At 44.8% G+C, this 19,873-nt stretch overlaps 3 protein-coding genes and 1 long non-coding RNA gene across 4 annotated transcripts; 1 reads left to right on the top strand and 3 right to left on the bottom strand.

The window, feature by feature from the left end:
• Positions 1-183: 183 nt before the first annotated feature.
• On the bottom strand, positions 184-2,184 carry LOC112880686. Its single transcript, XM_025945421.1, has 3 exons — positions 1,963-2,184; positions 747-974; positions 184-667 (listed from the first exon to the last, which is right to left on the bottom strand). The coding sequence occupies exons 1-3, from the start codon at positions 2,149-2,151 to the stop codon at positions 422-424; spliced, it is 663 nt and encodes a 220-aa protein (XP_025801206.1). The 5' UTR covers positions 2,152-2,184; the 3' UTR covers positions 184-421.
• A 491-nt stretch (positions 2,185-2,675) lies between these two features.
• On the bottom strand, positions 2,676-5,120 carry LOC112879728 (60S ribosomal protein L10a-like). The gene is made up of 6 exons (XM_025944104.1): positions 5,012-5,120; positions 4,861-4,893; positions 4,146-4,365; positions 3,713-3,878; positions 3,112-3,317; positions 2,676-2,973 (listed from the first exon to the last, which is right to left on the bottom strand). The coding sequence occupies exons 2-6, from the start codon at positions 4,863-4,865 to the stop codon at positions 2,920-2,922; spliced, it is 651 nt and encodes a 216-aa protein (XP_025799889.1). The 5' UTR covers positions 4,866-4,893; positions 5,012-5,120; the 3' UTR covers positions 2,676-2,919.
• Positions 5,121-9,616: 4,496 nt separating this feature from the next.
• Positions 9,617-13,875, bottom strand: LOC112879727 (R3H domain-containing protein 2-like). The gene is made up of 5 exons (XM_025944103.1): positions 13,393-13,875; positions 11,940-12,651; positions 11,115-11,487; positions 10,149-10,815; positions 9,617-10,066 (listed from the first exon to the last, which is right to left on the bottom strand). The coding sequence occupies exons 1-4, from the start codon at positions 13,655-13,657 to the stop codon at positions 10,765-10,767; spliced, it is 1,401 nt and encodes a 466-aa protein (XP_025799888.1). The 5' UTR covers positions 13,658-13,875; the 3' UTR covers positions 9,617-10,066; positions 10,149-10,764.
• A 2,163-nt stretch (positions 13,876-16,038) lies between these two features.
• Positions 16,039-19,629, top strand: LOC112879729. Its single transcript, XR_003226150.1, has 3 exons — positions 16,039-16,551; positions 17,967-18,028; positions 19,586-19,629. It is a non-coding gene; the product is annotated as an uncharacterized LOC112879729 (long non-coding RNA).
• The last annotated feature ends 244 nt before the right edge of the window (positions 19,630-19,873 follow it).

Raw genomic sequence — 19,873 nt, 5'->3', positions numbered from 1 at the left:
CATCCACGCAAAGCAGCCTATAATTCATCTTCAGGAACAAGCTTGGAGACAAAGATAAATGATCCAGAACTCACAGAAAACATAGGAAAAGAGCTCACTTTACAAGATGGGAGAGCATAGAAAATGAATCAGGACAGCTGCTAGTAAAACAATTCCAAACACGTTTCTGCACACTTCAAAATGAGTGGGATAAGCTGATATAAAAATTGCTTTAGTTCAGTATTGTGGATAAAGTTCAGGGATAAGATCAATCATATGCTACAAGAAAATTGTGAAATGGCCAAGATATCATTCACAGAGACCAATTCGAACTTCTAAGATTTTCATCTTGTACAAGAAGTTAAAACGTGACAAACGGCAGGTAAAGTAACAGCAAAACTCTGAACAATATGATAGCTAACAAGAATAACTGTGCTCTACTTCAGTCCGTTCCCCATTTCTTTATAACTCTTTCTGTCACAGACATTCCAGCTCTTTCTTTCACAGGCACTGCAGCCACATTGCTGTTGTGCAGGGTACTTGATTTTGGTCCAGGCCTTTCAACCAATGCATCCTGGAAAACACAGTGAGCTATGAAGGAGAGTGTGCGCCTTATTGTCCGCAGCACGAGCAGCAATGAATTGATAACAGCAGCTACCAGTACATTGAAGTTTGCAATCAGGAAAAACTGCAAAGCAAATTGAGCAACAGTTAGGAGATATTTGTATTGGGAGCTCAATAAGGTTATAAGGCTGTTTGGTATTTACCGCTGAGATAATGCCCAGGATTGTAAGAACAATTTGTTTTGCTGCATCCCAGAAATCTCCACTTGTAAGCCACCTGAACCACCGGCCTCCTCCTGACCATCCTCCACCACCAGCAGCAGGACCTCCAGGCCGCCTCCTTTGCCGCCTCCTTTCAATTTCCACATCCCATTTGTCAAACTCTGCCTTCTTCTGTCCCAGGGCATTTTCCAGTGCTTTCCTTGCTTCATCCTGTAGGGAAAATTTTGCTCAATTTTGCAATATTCTAATATGTGCAGTTTTGATCCACGCAGAAAACTGTGGAACTACTTAAGTCTGATAGCTAATACTAACACTTCTTTTTAAAACAGAAAACTGGTGCATGACGAAGAGGGACATTTACATCCTAGGAAATGTACAGTTTTGCTACAACAAGTGCAAGATCGTACAAAGTTTAGTGCACAAAAGGGGAAATGAACTGGTAGAATAAGTTTTATCATCAAATTTGTTATATTATGTGGCTGCATTACATCATTCAGCATTATATACATAGGATTTTCCAGCACTCCTCTATCTCTGTCCTGTGAGGAAATTTGTGCTCAATATAAGCTAATATTGTGCATGTAATTTTGTATTCTAGCAGAAATCAGCGGCGTATTAGCTCAATACAGTACTGTACATAAAAGTACCAGATTCTTGTATAAAGATCAGCATCGTATGCCAAATATGACCTATGAATCCGAGGAAATGTACGATTTTGCTACAACTGGGTTGTCTAAACATTAGCCACAACGAACAAACAGGAGGCAAACGTCACTAGCATAATAAGCATTGCAATATATCTTACTTGATTCGGTCACTATCTGCCTACATTACAGCATCCAGCAATATATACATCCACATAATAAAAATCTATATAGAAATGCATGAGCTGGTACTAGAAAAGGATTTCGGATAGAAATTTACACCAGATCCCCAATAAAGGTGTTCATTTCATCACCAAATACTGCAAGCAAATTTAGCCGATCCCATTATCTACCGCGCAATGAGTTCAGTACCATGGACAGACAACTCAACCCTACCCTGGGGCGCTAGCATTTACGGTTATCAACACATATAAGGAAGGGATTCACGCCCGCGAGTCCTACAAAAATCATTGCCAGATAAATCCAACTACTAAAGACCCCGCGGAATTCGAGGGATAATCAATCAAACGAAAAGCAGCCTGCGTTGCGCGCACCTGTTTCTTGCGGTTGTCGCCGCCGGAGAAGAGGCAGTAGGCGCGTCCGGCGCGGCCACAGGAGCGGAGAGTGCTTCCGGGGGGAAGGCATCCGGGGATACTGGGGAATCGGCCGATAGAGGAGAGGATTCCGTCGCGGCGGAGGGCGCGGAGGCGAGGGAGAGAGGGCGGAGGATGCGCAAGCGACATTGCTCCGTGGCGACCGTGGCGTGGCGTGGCGTGGGTTGGGTTAAAGTTACGAGTGAAACGTGGTGGGCCTGTTGTGGGCCTCCTGCAGCCCAAAAGCATCAGAGCGCATTATGTAACTTCGATCTTTTTTCAAAATAAAAATGCAACTTCGATTTTGAGTTTCACCCAAAAGTCGTTTTCATTGCAAATGGCCGGCCACCCTACTACTTTGATGCAAAAATAGCCCGTCAACCGGTCAGTTTGATCATGCTAATGCTTTCGTCGGACAGTGAATGGGCATTTGCAACAGAAAAACTTAATAAAAAAACAGAACTTATTTCACTGAAAAACAAAACCAAAGCTTGACTAGGGTGGTTTTTTTAATTTTCCGCACAAGAGAAACTCATCTGTTGAAAAGATCATGATCCTTTAGCATTAAAGTTGACAACACCAAGATCGTTCTGCATCGCATGACGACGTAATTGTTGGGGAATCAGGGCACGGCCAGAGATCAGACGTGCAACGTGCATGAACGCAGCATAGCGTAAAGAGGCATTCACAAGAACTATGCCACTAGCAGCAGCGTAGTAGCCTGATTGCCTGAAGCACATTGTCCCGTCAGCTCAAGTGCAGAGTGAAAAACACTAGTGCATCATAGAGCCACTCTTGTTCACTTCAGACACAAAATTTGCAAAACAGTACGAATAGATTACTGCATAAACATATATCCCATAGCAAACTCCACTACGGACTACGGCGTCGGTTTAAAACGAGCATGGGTGCAGCAACTTAGAACACTCTGTTTGGCTTCCCCATGGTGCTCTTGATGTAAAGGCACCTCACCTGCAAAATAGAAATCACAGTCCTAAGTCAACTTCGGTTTAATTTCAGTTGATGGCTGTCCTATACTCACTTGATATGGACACAGGAGATGCAACAAGGAAATAAAACAAGGGAGGGCTGAAGGCATGCATGACTCACGTTCTGCCAATTCTTCTTCAGCAACGAAACCAGGAAGTTGACGCTCATCTGGATGTTTTGCTGGATCTGCTTCTCCTCCATCGACAGGTTGCCCACAGCCACACCCATGCAAAGAACCTTCTTGAGCTGGAACTTGACTGTAGCTTTCGTCTCATTCACCTTTGATTCCAGAGACTCCTGGTGAGTAACCAAAGTTGGGAACTTGCCTATGATGACATGAAAACACAAAGATTAATAATCACAATCAATACCAGTAATAAGTAAAGAAATGAGCTTCCATTACATAAAGTTTGATATATAATGTGGAGCTGCAACAGCCAACAAGGTTCAACATCTTGCAGCATACAGCTAAGCTGTACCAAAATAAGCCATATCTTCCTATACATATATGCAAAGGCCAAGGGCATGCCATACACAAAACAGAAAATGTACTCAAAATGATTCTGACAAATACATTTGCACAGAAAAAATAACAGAGCCATCGTATATAACATATAACGACAATAGTAGGAATATACAGGGTAGATAGCAGCATGAACAGATAAAGCTCATTCGAACTATGGAGGCTGACAACCAGTAGATGACAGATCAGAATACTTGCCTGCCTTGTTGAGACCAGGACCAAGGAGACGGGGAATCTGCTTGATAATAGCCTCAGAAGCTAAGAAAGCATGGTACTTCTTAGCAAGCTTCTTGACAAGCTTCTTGTTCTTGTTCATCTTCTTAAGAGCTTCAACATCCATGTAATCAAGACCGATCTTCTCAGCCTGCAAACAGAAGGATACACAACATCAGAACCAGAAAAGAAAAACTTTGTACAGAAAAGACAACATCTATTCAGTTCAAAGATTTAAGATCCAATTTCGAACAATGTACAGGTTTTCTAGCACATGCAGTAAAATGGTTGGCCCCATTTCACAATAATCACAGCATACTAAGAAGATTCTACCAAGTTTTGAGAATCACAATCCAATAATAATAGCATTTTGTCCTAGGAAAAGGATGAGAAAACAGCATCATCATAAGAGATGTACCTCCTCCACGTGCTGGGCATCACCAAGCATGCAGACCTTCATCTTGGGGCGAGGGATGTGAGGCAGCTTAACAGAGCCACTGAAACGCTTGTCCTTTTGCGGATCGTAGTTCTTCAGTCCAATCTGGAGCTCGATGGTCTCTGTGAACTTCCTGTTCTTCTCCCTGGCCTCTGAGACGACCTGGGAGATGGCATCCTTGAGGACCTCAGTTTGCAACTTACTGCAACAAAAAGCAGAGGGCAGGTGTCAAAAAGATTACAGTGTCAAAGATTTTGTAGACGTGGTGTTAGCAAGACAAGACCACCACACAACTGAACAGAAACTACCACACCTCGAATTGCACATCGTTAACAGATTATTTGTTCGAATTCAGAAGCTATAGAACAGGCTGATACTGCAAACTAACAATTTTGATCACGATTCAAGAACATCCAGATTCCAGAATGATCAAGTGTACTCCTGTTAACCCAATCCACGCGTTTCACATCTTCTCTATTTATATAATGACTCTTTATATTTATGTATGAAAAAAATGGTGTGTGGTCCACAATAGGATCAGGGGGATCTCTAAGCCCTACTACTATCTCGACGAGATAATCACACAAACACTTGTACCACACGATAATGAGAGAGATACAAATGGACAATCTGACGGGAAAAAAAAACTGGAGAGGAAGAAGAAGGGATGCAAAGATTGGTGGTGGGTAGGGGATACCTCATGGCTGCTGCCCGTCGATAACCAATCCACCTGTAGAGAGGAGAACCAACGCGAAATAGATGAGACGAGGCAGCGAGGCCAGAGATCTGAATGCGGATCGGGAGCAGAAGATGAGAGGAGAGGAGAGGAGGGGCGGCCGGCTCGCTACCTGCTGCTAGGGCTTGGTGCGCAGACGAGACGAGACGAGACCTGGATATTTTAACGGATGACGATGCATCCTCGCCTGCCTGTTGCGGCATTGCTAGCCGTCGGATCCGATACCCGTGCCCTGGTCATGGGCCTTTTGTGGGCTGAGAATGAGATGGGCTGAATCCGTGGGTGGATTTCCGCTGGAGGAACCTGCTGTTACACCGGACGGACAGAAGGCTTGCATCCGTGAATTTTTTTTAAAAAAGGGTTTAAAAAAAATTAAAATTCGGAAAAGGGGTGCCGGTTGAGAAAAATTTGAAAAATGGGTGCCTCCCGCCCGATCATCGGGCGGGAGGCGTGGGGCCGGGGACATCCCGCCCAACCAGCGGGCGGGATCCTCAAAAAACTTTTTCCAGGCCCCCCCGAGGGCCCCTTCGCGAATAAGAAACTTTTCTTATTCGCGAACGGGTCCCTGAGGGAGCATCCCGCCCGGCCAGAGGGCGGGAGGCATCCCGCCCGGCCAGTGGGCGGGATGTTTAGAGCCATTTTTTTTGTTATTTTCCTTTGGAATTTATGATTTACAATCTATTTGAAATTTAGACTGTTTTCAAATGCAATATTGATTCGCCATATTCTTTTGTGTACATATAAAATTTTAATTCAATTTTACGAAGAAGATTGCTCTATCTAAAATTCGTATGAAGATGGTTAAACGATAACGTTTTGCAACGTAGAATCCGAATATTACGACAGTACGATAGATCAACCGATTAAAAAGAAAATAGTATCATACAAAAACAGTTTAAATATAAAAAGTTCACCAAATCAAGAGTATCTACTCCGCATGTCCCGGACCTCGCGCTCTCTTGGGCCTCCCGCCCCTAGGCCGTCGGCGTATGTGGTCCTCCGAGTACGTAAATGCATCTGGAGCACGGTGAGGACGAGGCGGAGGAGGTGCAGGTGTGAAGGGGTCATCCTGGGACTGTGCACCTGGAGCGTCATATGTCTGGGATGGACCAATGATGTCAGGCTCGGCGCCGCCGCCCACCAGCTCTGACCAAGTGGCGGAGCCGCCCTCCCAGGCGTCCCAGTCCGGCACACCGAATGGACCGCCGTATGCAGGAGCTCCCGTCGACCATGCATGCTGAGCATAGCCATAAGAGTACGGTGCAGCTGGCCTCGAGCCTGACGGGAGAGACGGTCCTGGAGCATAGGCGCCAAACGTCTAAGGCTCCATTCTTGCAGGAGGAGGTCCCATTGCCGTCGAGTGCATGACTACAAAAAGAAATGAAATTAGTCATGTAAATCATAGGTGATTGAAATGGCAATTATGAAGAACTTACAGCTTGAACTAGCGGCAGTACCGCTGGACGCTGCGTGCGGTGCTGTAGAGGTCGACGGGCCAGCTGTGTACACGTGGGCGGACGCATGAGATGAACTGGAGGTCCCCACGTCGTCTCTGCCGCGACACGTCAGTGCACGTAACGCTCGCGTCAAGCTGTCTTGAATCTTACGGAAGTTGTCCCTGTACTGTGCCTCCGGTACACGCACTCCACGTTCAATCAACGTGATCTGAGATGTAGCTTCGACCTCCGCGAAGTTGATCAGATCGATCTGCATACGTAATGGGATGCAGATTACTATTGGTATCGATATTTTAGAAAAAATATTTAATAATTCAAGTTGCGAAACACGTACCGCGCCACGCTGGTCCTGATCACGGTACGAGGGATACGTGTCAGAAATGGTCGGCTGGTGCTGATCCTCCGCGTCATGAATATGTGAACGAGTGACGTACGGACGCGTACGAAGGAGGTACCAGCGGAGGTATGCGCTGTAAGACGCCTCTGTGTGTGGCTGCGGCTCGTCCCACACATCGTCAGGTGCGTCTAGCCACCCTTGCACGTACTCCTGCATCTTGACGACCCAGTTCACCTCGTTGGCATGATATCCCCTGCGCGAATATCTGTTGCGAACATTTGAAATTCAACATTGCTTTATGATAACGAATATATAAGTCATACAAAACGTGTTATCACAAACTTACTCGTGTACGTTGCGCGGCACGGCCTGGAACGCTCCAGGTAGGAGAGGAAACTGCTGTCGTCGCCCGAACTGTCTCATCACACGCTCGACGCAGTACGGCTCGACGAGAATATCGAACACTAGGTTCGCCTTTGTCAGCCAGTACTCCTCGTCACGCGTGCAGAGGGAAGACAACCCATGCGGCGCACGTGTCTGGATAGCCGCAGCGGTGTACGGTGTCCAGATGACATCCTGTGGCCGCATCCGATCAAATTCGGACATGAACTGAGGGTATGCTTTTCGGACCTGCCGATGTGCCCAGCTCATCTGAAAAAATTACACAACTGCATCGGTACTCCTCGTATACAGAAACGTATAACAGTAAATTAAAGAGCTTAAAAGAACTTACCCGTCGATCGGTCCAAAGCGAACCCATCGTGGGGCTATCCTCGTCCCACATCCCGTACATCTCGGGTGGATAAGGCTCTTCGCTGATTAGGGGACGCGCTATGGCGAATCGCTCGTACGACCATAGCTGCAGCAGAAGTGGGCAGCCTGTGATGACGGCAGTCCTCTCCGTCTTCAAACAGGCCTGGCAAAGACCTCGGTACGTCGCAGCAAGCACTGCCGATCCCCAGCTCCACCCAGGTACCTGGCCCGGCTCCGCATCCGCAATCGCGCGCGCGTATTGCATGAGCACCTTGTCCACGTAATTGCCGGTAGAGTTGCAGAAAAGAGTCCAGCCGAACAACCATAACAGATACGCCTCCAGGTATCGTGACACCTCGTACTGCCCAGCCAGAGGGTGCAGATCCTGAGCCTGTAATATATTTGTTCAAAACTTAGAGGTACTCACATATGATTCAATTAAATTAAATAAAAAATAACTGGACGTACCCTAAATTGTATTACCCAACTCTTGGCGGGGCCGGGCAAATCAGGTACGTTCACAACAAGTGGCGGGTTCGCGGGACCAAACCGCTCCTGCAGCTCCACCCTCCAGAAAGGTGGCACGGCAACCGGGCCAACAGCTTCACCCGCAATGGGAAGCCCGAGCAGGTACGACACGTCCTGCAACGTGGGGGCCATCTCCCCGCACGGCAAGTGGAACGTGTGCGTCTCCGGACGCCACCTGTCCGCCAACGCTGCAAGTAGAGAGCGGTCCAGCTGCATCCGCTTCTTCGCGCCACCGTCTTGACCGTCGCCGGCCTGAAGCATACGTGCGAGTGGCAGCAAACCAGCCTCACGTAACCTGTATATTTTGCATTGTGGTTACAATTATCTTACACGCTATACATTAGTTTCGTAAAAAAAATTTAAAGTATCACCTGTCAAGCCAGCGGTCGTCCAGGTGCAACAACTCCTTTGCTACACGAGGGCGCAACTCGTGAAGCTCCTGCCCCTCCACCGCAGCCAGGTACGACCTGTGCCGTTCATCGATGTGCGCGTCAAGGAGCTCTGGTGTCTGCGCCATATCTGCATGAAAAATATAAGTACCGTAAGACACATTGCTACGAACAATTGAAAATACTATAAACTATTTACAATAGAACTAACCTAACAAATATTTGTAAAAGCTATTCAAAATACTGAAATCTATTCAAAATATAACTACCCTAAAAAATATATCTAAAAACTACTGCAATTATAAAAACTATTCAAAATATAACTACCCTAAGAAATATTTCTAAAAGCTATTCAAAATACCGAAACCTACTCAAAATACCGAAACCTATTCGAAATATAACTACCCTAAAAAATATATCTAAAAACTACTGCAATTATAAAAACTATTAAAATACTTCAAACTATTTAAAATAGAACTATCCTAACAAATATTTCTAAAACTATTAAAATTACTGAATTCTACGTATAACTACCCTAACAAATATTCGTAAAAATAATTAATAGTTATACGATTATAATACCTCCAAACCGACGTGTGGACAGGGCTTCGCCGCTTCGTCTCCTCTCTTCCTCTCCTCTCTTCCTTTTCTTTTTTCTGATTTTTGATGAATTTTATGAGAATTAGGGGGTGGGTGGGGGCTTAAATAGTGGGGGGGGACATCCCGCCCGTTGGAAGGGCGGGATGTCGCCTGACTTTTCGCAAAGAGGCCCCTGCGAAGAGGATTTCCTCCCCCCGCCGACCCCCCGCCCGTTGGATGGGCGGGATGCGTCATTCCGCCCTTTCATTGGGCGGGAGGTACCCATTTTTCGAAATTTCCCGAACCGGCACCCTTTTTTTGAATTTAAATTTTTTTTTAACCCTTTTTTTAAAAAAATTCTTGCATCCGTCACCTCGTCACACCACTGCGAGTAGATCTAGCTCAGTCTCAGCATGTAGATAACTACGACACGGTCATCCATTGCTTCTCACCTACTACTACTGCTAGATAATTCAACGATTACCACTGCAGCATCTCAACTAAAGTGACGCAACCCAACCCAATTGATGGCATTGCCTCCTAAGTTATCATTTAGAAACCCACCAGTAACACGAGTTTTTTTTATTCGTCTTTTTGAGCGGAACACAAGATCCTTAACTTATCCAGGCAGTAGCCTACTTGGATGGTAGGCATGGATCACTCGGCAGAGCTGCCCATATACCATGACACAGTTGTTGTATTGTCACAACCCATTTACAGCACGCAGAAAGATGAGCAAACCATACATCCAGTAACAACACTAACTTGTTTACCACTAAATAACTCACTAAATTTCATTGTGGAACTGGAGAACACTAATCGCCGTAGCGTAATGATCCATAGTCATCTTAGTTTACCACCTAGAGTCGTTACTTCACATAGTACAGTAAATATTCTGGGTCGCTCAGCTAACGCACATTCATGTACAACACAACACTCACTAGACCTCATCTTAAAACAACAGCCACGGCGGCAACAGAGATGCCAGCATCTCCCCAGTCCTGGTCGAGGGGCTGCAGTAGGCAAGGAAGAACCTTGTCTTCACTCTAGCTCATTTTCAAGAGGGCAGCGTCTAGAGCCACCAACAGAGCAAATCCCTCTATCTTCATTCCAGCCATCAGAAACTGCATGTGGTTAATCTTTGTTACAGCAGAGCCAAGGACCAAAGCTTTAGGTAGAAAGAAAAGCAACAAGAATTGCACTAACCCGCATCCCCATTGCCTGTTAACATGCTGGATCACCCCAAACTCTTCTCTGGTCCAGCACCCACATAACACCCCACGATCCAAATCTTTTTCATCATCATCAGTCGAGGGCCCATCAAAGGAGTAAGCAACAAGATGTGCCCCTCCAGCATCTCAATGTGAGAGCAGCATGCAACCACACTGAGAACGGAGCTGGCAAGAGCACAGAGGTGACTGATGCCGCCCTTTGCTCATTGGACTTAAGGATCAGTCCAATAAACCTCCAGCATCTTAATCTAAGAGGAGCAAGCAGCAACAATTGAGCTGGCAAGACCACGGAGGTGACTAGTCCTGCCCTTCACTTCTCGGCTTCTTTCCGCATTTGACCTAGAAGTCCATCCAATGAACCTCAAGTACCTGTCGATGGAGTATATATACAATGCCCCTCCTGCATCTCATTATGCAGGGAGCAAAAGAACCAAGAGCGCAGAAGCTGGCATGATTGAGTGGATGAATGCTCTGCCCAGCGCTTCTTGGTCATTCTATGCCTGCAGTCTTCCAGCAACAATTAAATTGGATGCATCATCCAATTTGACATGTTGAGCGTGTGCTGGCAGGTGCAGGCATGCCCGGGCCCCTCACCGGGGCCGGGCAAAGCGCAAACTAGCTTCTGGTTGTTGTTGGTGAGTCTGCACCGATAAAGAAATTGTGCGTCAAGCACGAATCAAGCTTAACAAGTGCATATTAGGATTTTTCACTTCGTTCAAAGTTACATGTTTTATTACCACACTTGCTAAAACAAGCATAGTGATTCACGAAGAGGAATTTGAGTATCATGCAATGTAATATCTAGAAAGATATCATGCCACCATACCGAGTACCAAGCATATACTAGGGTATTGTAGCCACTACAATGGTAATCTAACAGATATCAACTAAGCATAACCAGCAAAGAAATCACACATGGGTAACAAGTGCATATACAGACCTGTGCAAATGGTCCCATGGACTCCGGTGGATGTACAAATGGCACTCCAGGGCGTGAAGGTATGGCATATTGCTGCGAAGCATGCATGAAAACAGACGATCTCACAGGAGGACCTGCATGACCAGGACTGTAAGGTGCCATGACTCCATCTGGAGGCCCATAGCCGATTGCATTAGGTGCTTGTCCCGCTGACCAAGACCCAGGCATATGCTGAGCCATTGGACGAGGCTGCTGTTCAACAGCGACAGGAGATCTGTGTGCTGAGCCAAGTTGCGGGAATTCAGTGTTGTAGTTTACAGCAGGGGCATAAAGGGGTTGAATGGTGTATGGGCCTCCATTAAATCCAAATCCAGGGTCAAATCTTTGCATGTACCTGTAGAAGTCATTAATAGTGAGTGATGAAATATCTGGATCATGTACGCCTATCACAGTGAACAAGAAAAAAATTGTAATGTGTTAGTCAGGCTAGCCTATTCATTTTCAGCAGATAGGAGTACATCAGAAGTTTACATTTAAGTTTCCACAAATGATCTACTTAAATTTTCTTGGCGATTCCTCAAATGATCTCTATAGTTGGAATGTTTCACTGGCATGCCATCATTAACAAATAGCAATCAAACTGATACTTTAGCAGTTGGCTTGAATGCTTAGGGTGATAGTTAATAGGAGTCAACTTACTAAACTAAAAGGCAAGGCCACATAAGAAACTATGCAGTAGAAAAATGGTAAAAGTAACTATAGAAGCTCTCTATCTTGTCCATAGTGCACCAGGTGGAATTTCCCCAGGTAAGATAGCAGCAAAGAGGTATGTTATAAGAAATTTACCTGTCATAACTCCTATCATAATCAGGATCTTTGCGCTCTGACTCGCGGTCCCTGAAAATTGCAACCCTGTTGTTTTGCCTGTTTCTACTGACTCCAGGCTCCTTTTCGATCTTGCTTCGATTTGACCTGCTGCTGGCCGAAGTGGTAGTCAAACTCCTTTCAAGAGTAATTTCAGCCCCTTGGCCCATTCTATTGCTCGAGTTCAACTCCAAGGAAGAGGACCTATGCAGAGTATTGGGCAAAGTCACTTCCTCAACAGGTCTGCCATCAGCAGCATTGCCGCTACTGCTGTTGTTAAATATCCGTGCACGTGCCCTGTTGTATTCCTCTTTTCTTTCTTCAACACTTTTCTGGAGGTTGTCTCTAGAAGAGTGAGAACTTGAGCTGTTAATGCTATGGAAATTCTTTTGAGGCCTCTGCTTGATAGCTACCTTGGCCACAGTGCTGCTCTCTTCTTGAGGCAGGCTAACTGGAATATCTGCAAGTCGCACAGCAGGCTGTTGGCACTCAGACGACGTCTTACGGAGGACAATACGAGAACCAGTTCCATCAGGCAAACTGTTGTCTGGTATGGCGATGGACTGGAGGAAGTAATGTTGTGCCAGGCGGTGTGCAGCAAGACGCAGATATGAAGTTGGGAGACCCGTGAATTCAAACTGTGTCTGTCTGGGGTCACTGATGAACTTCAAAATATCTTGCTCCATTCTTAGCACTGCAAAGGGAGAAGTTTGGCGTAAGATACAACAACCACATGCATGAACCTAATTGTAGCTCAGAAGTAACACACAGAAATGCAACGCACCAAGTGTGGGCAGCATATAGCAACGACAGCAGAAAATAAGCATGTGAATTGTATAGCGTCGATTTATGAGAATTGAGATAATGCTAGTCGAACCATCGGAGCATCGGATTTATAACTTGCTTGCACCAAAAAAAAATGACTTGTGTAACTGCTGCAGGCCCCACTTGTAGCTCATAATTCATAATTTGCTGTACATAATTTTACTATCTAAGGGCTGTATTTAAATGTCTTATCCTTCAACCTATTGATATAGGCATGTTTACACAGATTAAAAGCAGTATATTATGATGCTGGTCATCCTTAATGGGCAAGCATGTTTACACAGATTAAAAGCAGCTGCAATGAGTCGAATTTTCCAGACACGAAGCCAGCATGCTACTGCACGAAGCCATCAGGGGTGAAGCAGAAACAAACACAGCTCACGTGCGCATATGGTTTGAAGCACGGCAATTACGAGTAACAGGAATGCAACATGTACACACCCAGGCCAGCCACAAAAGGCACAGAACAAGCAAGGAGTAAATTGGCACGACTCCTAACCGAAGCCTTTCGCTGCCTAATCGTGAATTGAGCACTTGGCATCAATTACAAGCAATCGATTTCGAGCGCGAGGAAGCTATGAGTCGTGAAGAGGACGACTTGAAATTTTACCAGAGAGCCTCTCCCGCGGCTTCTCGAGGGCCTCCCGGAGGAACTGGTCGACCTGGGCGACCAGATCGTCGCGCGCCGGGGCGGGGCCCTGCGTCTGCGGCGGCGCGGGGTGCGGCGGGGGCTGGTCCTGCTGCTCCTCGGCCAGGTCCGGCGACGAGGACACGCGGCGCGCGGTGAGGATGAGCCGGCTCATGGGCCCGTCGATGTCGGCCGTCTCCCACGAGTCCGGCGCCGCGGCCGCCGCGGCGTCCTCGGCGGGCTCCATGGCTAGCTGGCTGGCTGGCTGGCCTTGCGTGCGGGGGCGATCCGGAGCTAGAGGCGGCGGGCGGGGAGGCTGGAGCTCCGGGCGAGGGCCGCCATGAGGCGGGGGGCGCCGGGATCTGGATTCTGGAGGGGGAAGAGCGGCTAGGGTTTGGTTCTGCGTGCTTGGTGTTGCGGGGGGAGGGGAACCCGAACGGGGGTGGAGATAGAGGGAGGGGGAGGAATCTGAGGCGAAGGCGAGGAGGATAGGGAGAGTTCCGGGAAGTTACGAGGCTGCCCTCGGCGTGTGGGCTGGGCGACCCGCTCCACGGGAGGGTAGTTTCGGTTCGCGCGGGTGCGTGCACCGCGGGGCGGCGAGCGAGACAGGAGGGGCTCGGCCGGTTCGGGTCCCTCCGGATCCCACTCGGTGGCGTTGGCCCGTTGGGTCGGGTCGTGCACTCGTGCGTGCGAGTGTGCCGTGCCTAGTTCACGTGCACCAGCGGTTTTCCAAAGGGTACGCGTTGTCCTTGAATGATGAGTTGGACCTGGCCAAGAGCTTCCCATAATGCTTGAACGGGCGCTAATAAGCGCGTCACCGCGGCTTTTCTTTCCATTAAAACGCGTTTGGAGTTTTTATCGCCTTCTCTCACCTGCGTCACTCACCTAAAATCCAGATGGATTTTCTTTCATTCAAAAAATATCGAGGTTGTTTCGTATTAGCCAATTTTCCACTCTAGAGTCATGTTAAAAAGATTCATAGGCTTAAATTGGGGTTGACGGCGAGCATGTGTGTATACCAAGCGCTGGCGCGTTAAATTTCCACAGCAACTTAGGACGTGCTCCCTCCATTCTATATTGCAGGTCGTTTTATCAAAACGTATCTAGATTTATCAAAACAATCTACAATTTGAAACGGAGAGAGTATCACAGATAATCAACAGAAAGTTTTAGTTTTACATTAAGATTAGTTACTTGTGATTTGGCACTTTTCTCGGATCCGGGACCATTTGAACTCTTCATTACTATAGCCGCTACATTATGATCATTAAATTGATTGTGTTTTATCTCTAAACACGGTGCCATGGGTATTGCTCCTTTGCTCATAGTGTTGTTCTAATTTAAACTTCTATAATTTTGATCAAAGTTTATATAAAAAATCAATATCTAAAATATTAAATTCATTTAATCTGAATCCATCATGAAATATATCTTAAAAGCGTATTTGTTTTGTATTGCAGATGGTGTTATATCTTTATGTAAACTTGGTCGAAATTAGACAAATTTAACCTAGAATGAAGTTAAAGTGCACTATACTTTGAAATGATATTTTTTATTGCTATAATTTAAGTATCAAAATGTGGTATCCAGTACATGAGCTTGCGCGTGCATGCTCCGGCCTGTTGGTGGCAAAGAATATGTTTTACTTTGCCGTGTCGTTTGGATGATTGGATCTCATACTTGTGGAATATTTTTTTTTAACTTAAGAAGTTACTATCACACACCAACATATTATTCCAACAAATCAATGATTCAGCTCAGAGCTCAGGCCATACACTTATGTTTCGTGGCTTTGTTGTCCTCATTTACAAAGAGAGTGCAATGGCCAATGGGTGAGAAGGAAAAAACCCAATAAGTGTTACTTTTTATTTTACCTAATTTGGGTTTATTCTTCTTTTTAATATAATGGGCAACCCTCCTGCTTGTTCATAATATAAACTTCTCCCATTACGCATTTACGCTCCCTAAGCAAAGGCCAATCCCTATTGTGCCTACTATCGTGTCCGGTCTCCTTTCATCTAGTCTAGTACAAAATTCTCGCATCTCTATTGTATGAAAGAAGCTTTATTAAATTCTAAGAGCACTGTAATGAGTTGATATAAATTCTTGAAATACACTCGCATTCTCTGCGTAATGGGATGCATACAACCCATACATATAGAGCCATATTCCGGTAATTGGAAGGTACTAGTAGTACTTGATGGTACTTTTTTCTCTAAGACAGATTAATTAAAGGAGTTAAAAATTAACTAAAGGGTATTTCAGGTGTTGTCTATTTTTCCGTGTGTAACACCTTTGCATATTGAAAAAGAACTGAACACAGATCGTAGCTCGGCGCTCCCATCTCTGCACGTCTCGTTCAGCGCACGCCGACGCCGTTTCCTCGTTCCTCCGACCGCCGTCTCCCTCACCATGCTTGTAGTATGCTCGTAGATAGGGGTGGTAACGGATCATGCTCTAATGCTCTCCTCACAATCTAACTTGGCTTTTAATATTTTTAGTTTAAAATTATGTAAAACTAGAGTTAGATGTTTTTAAGATCCGGCTCTTAGATTATCTAGATTAATTTTAAAACTTTTTATTACCCCTAATGGTAGTAGGTAGGTGGGCCGCCGCCGCCGTCCCATCAGCTCGGGCAGCCCCCCACCACTATCCTGATCCTAAATTCCTATCCATCTCCGCTCGGAGGGGAAAGCCCGCCGTTGGCGCCCCTTCCCTGCCCGGGGGGGTGGGGGGGCGCTTTGCCGACGCCGACGCCCCGATCAGCACCGGCAGCTGCTGCTGCTAGCCCTGCTCGTGCAGCACCCACTGTCTGACCCGGCTGCAAGCGCCTCGCTCGGATGGGTCTTGCCTCCGCTACCGCTACCACGACGGGCTCCATTATCAAGCCATCATCGTGCGACTGCTGGAGATGAGCCGCTGCCTCGGCCGGTTGGCTCAGGGACCTGCCTCTATCTGGAGAATTATCTAGATCGTGACCAAAAAAAAGGGTAGAAGGTTCATGGAGCTGGAATACAAATTCGATTCCAAGATTCTCGATATATAGACGAGTATCTCATGGAACTCAAAATGAAAGGTGCTGACAGTACAAGGTTGTCTAAGGCATAGGACGCTTTTACCGGTGTCTCAAATGAATTGAAGGTAATTAAGTTTACAAGATTGATTGCACCTACATCTTCCTCTATATTGATTATCTATTATTTTTTGTTTACGCAATTAGAAGCTTTGCTCTGAACAATGCACCTGCAACGTTAAAGTATGCATGTTTCCAGGTAAACATTATAGTAGCCTGCCAACACCTTTATAAAATGAATAATATTCAAATCTTGTCCAATTATTTCTTGTAGGAACAAGCCATTTTAAGTAATCTAAAATCATGGTTCACTGCTAAACGTGATGAATCATTAGTAGGGCCCAAATATCTGGTTAGAAATAGCTAGCAATAGTTTGTCAGCTGCTTATCATTTTTGTGATCATGCCATTTTCTGTATGTAATGATTGCTAGAGGTTCAAAACCAATGCCTTAGAGTTGAGCTCTTTTTCTAGTGATGATAAGCAAGAAATGCGCTACTGAAACAACCATATGGACAATGGAAAAGGATTCAGATATTCATCGATACATACATTGCATACCTTGGTCTCAATTAGGCTGCTTAGGCTGCTGCTTCAGTACCAGTTTGCTATCACGATTGTTGTATTTGTAAACAACATAACCAAGGATTGCAAGTTTGTTTGAGCAACTATGTTGTCGGAAATGAATCTGAAAGAAAAAAAAGTGAACTATTCCCGTCTCAGCATCACATGAAACCTACATGTTAGAAACAACTTGAGGTATCAGCATCAAAGTGCGCATTTAAAAGTCCTGGTAAATAACTGTGATATACAATAAAAAATTTGACAACGTCATTTGCATGCCGTCAAGATACAAAATGTAGCTTCTACTCACAGTGCTTCTAGGTCGTCGTCCAAAAGATCTAGCTAAATCTAAATGGCACCAAGTTCAGTCAGACGGATATTTAAAAGTAACATCTAATATAGTGTAAATGTGAAGTTCATTGTTTGAGTTCAAATTCCGCCTGATCTGTTCATCTACCTAGATTTAGATACATTGAAGAAGAAATCAGTATAGTAGGCGCAAGACTAGCAGACTACCAATAGCACTACTAGAAAACGGTCTATCGGTACCAGCACGTTAGTGCCGGTCAAGGACGAGCCGGCACTAACGTGCCTCAACAGTGTCAGGCGGGCACGTTAGTGCCAGCTAGAAATACCAGCCGGCACTAACGTGCCATCCCCCAACTGCCAGAACGGTCAAAACGCACGTTAGTGCCGGTCGGCATATCTAGCCGGCACTAACGTGGTCAATTACAAGTTAGTGCCGGCTATCTGCTCTAGCCGGCACTAAACGTACACATTTAGTGCCGGCTAAAGCCACTAGCCGGCACTAACTTGCCCCGTATATACCAGCCACTCCAAACCCAGCCCTCCATTTCATTTGGCACTCCTTCTTCCCCAGCCTTCAACCGAGCTCTTCTCACTCCCATGGCGTGTTACAGGGGAGGTGCTGCCCATTTTTCCCCAAATTTGTGAGGATTTCACCCATCCAAGTGCACCAAAGGTTAGTATCTTCTTCCACTCTTCTTTCACGGTGTTTATTCTTTGTTTCATGCTTTCTAGATAAAGAAAATAGTGATAAATTTGAACTTCATGTGGTCGTCAATATTCACCAGATGTATCTATGATGAAAATAAAATCAGTTTTAACAAAGTGAGCCAAATAATATCTACAGCTAAAATGGGGTAATTGAACATATAAAGACAGCACTTGGTTGGATGTTATGCAAATCTAACGTTCATAGATGCAAGTGGTTACAAAGACAGCCATACGCACAGCAAAGAAATTGACAAATTTGGATTTCAGTTTGTTAGAAACAAACATTGGAAGGACTTGTCCCCGGTAGTTATCACAGCTTTAACCCTGGGTTAATGAGTTAGAGTGAATATAAGGAAAATTTTTGTGGCACCATGGCTCTGAATAAAAGGTGCCAAGGTGGAGTACCTATCAGATTGAAATTAATGTGTGCTATATGATTTATTAACTTCAGTAGCAGATTTTATTCCACAACCGAATATGAATACTCAGAACAAAACTTTAGGGAAGAATAATGCATAACACATGCGATGATCACTGTGTCCAATCAGTACATAATTACATATAGAACAATGCTAATGCTTAACACAGGTAGTCAGCCAGTATCTGATAGCAAGAATTCACGGGACACAAAATTGCTCTTAATACTGAAATGAACAAGAACTAATAAAGCTGCAACTCGTGACAATAGTCATTTAGTCCGATAAATAAAACAACACTTTATAAGGCAACCGCATCATGTTAACACTAGCTCGTGAATTTCATATATATTTCGAAGCAGAGATGTGTCACTATAAAACCAGAGATGTCCAAACAGCATGCCTGATCAACATCCAAAGAAATGGAAATAACCAAAAGTTACCTTTTGTTATGCTTAGTCAAGTAAAGGATTCCATTTGAACTTTTAGCGTAAGGAATCTAGGTACTACATGGCAATCTAGGTACTACATGAATTTCAATTACCCCATTTTAAGGTTGAGGAAAAATGAGAATATTTTAGGTTAATTTAGTAGTAATGAGAATATTGGTAAAGCATAACATTGATAAATTTGAAAACTTTGTACTTCCAGTTTCCTGTGCAAGTTGGATTTAGGAATTACTCTTGTTTGTTGTACAAACAGACCTACCATTCTACCATTTGATATCTAACCTTAGTATCGTGGTTTGAACTGGATTAAAGTTTATACTACCACATTTCCTTTACTGTTAACAAAAAAGACATTGTTGATATCTGGGTACCTTGAGTTCGGATGAGATTTCTTTATTGATCTATTTGGATGCCACAATACAAAATTATTAACTATTGGTCAGGTACATAGCATCTGAGTGTTCAACCTTTTGAAATAAAACATGCTCTGAAATTATTGTACGATGTTATGTTTTTGATGGTTAACTATTCATCATGATTTTGGCTATATCTCAGTACAGATTTACTTACCAAATTGTCACTCAAATTCTCATAAGCCATAAAAGTTTTAGGCTTCTAGCTAGTAATTTGATGATGTTTGACTTGTGGCCTGTGCAGCTATTGCTAGTATCATCTTCTTCAGGGAGTTTTCAGTTCTACTCCAGGTATACTTTGTAGCATTGATAGCGACTGTATCAAAAAAAACAAAATTTTGATGTTTTCTTCTTATGCTCTTAAGATCTTATCCATTTGCATTTGAACTTTCTTTTAACCAGTGATGTTCTGAACTTCTGATAGATAAGCCTCTCAATTTATATTGTCTCCTAATAAATGAACTGTCTTCCTTGATCCATTGGTATTCTATCTTTGTACTACCCCCTGTCAATCTTTCAGCGTCATTGCAGT

Source organism: Panicum hallii, chromosome 2 (genome assembly GCF_002211085.1).
Source record: "Panicum hallii strain FIL2 chromosome 2, PHallii_v3.1, whole genome shotgun sequence".
NCBI lineage: Eukaryota > Viridiplantae > Streptophyta > Magnoliopsida > Poales > Poaceae > Panicum > Panicum hallii.
The sequence above is the reverse complement of the archived record's forward strand: the minus strand, read 5'-3'. Positions and strand labels throughout refer to the sequence as shown.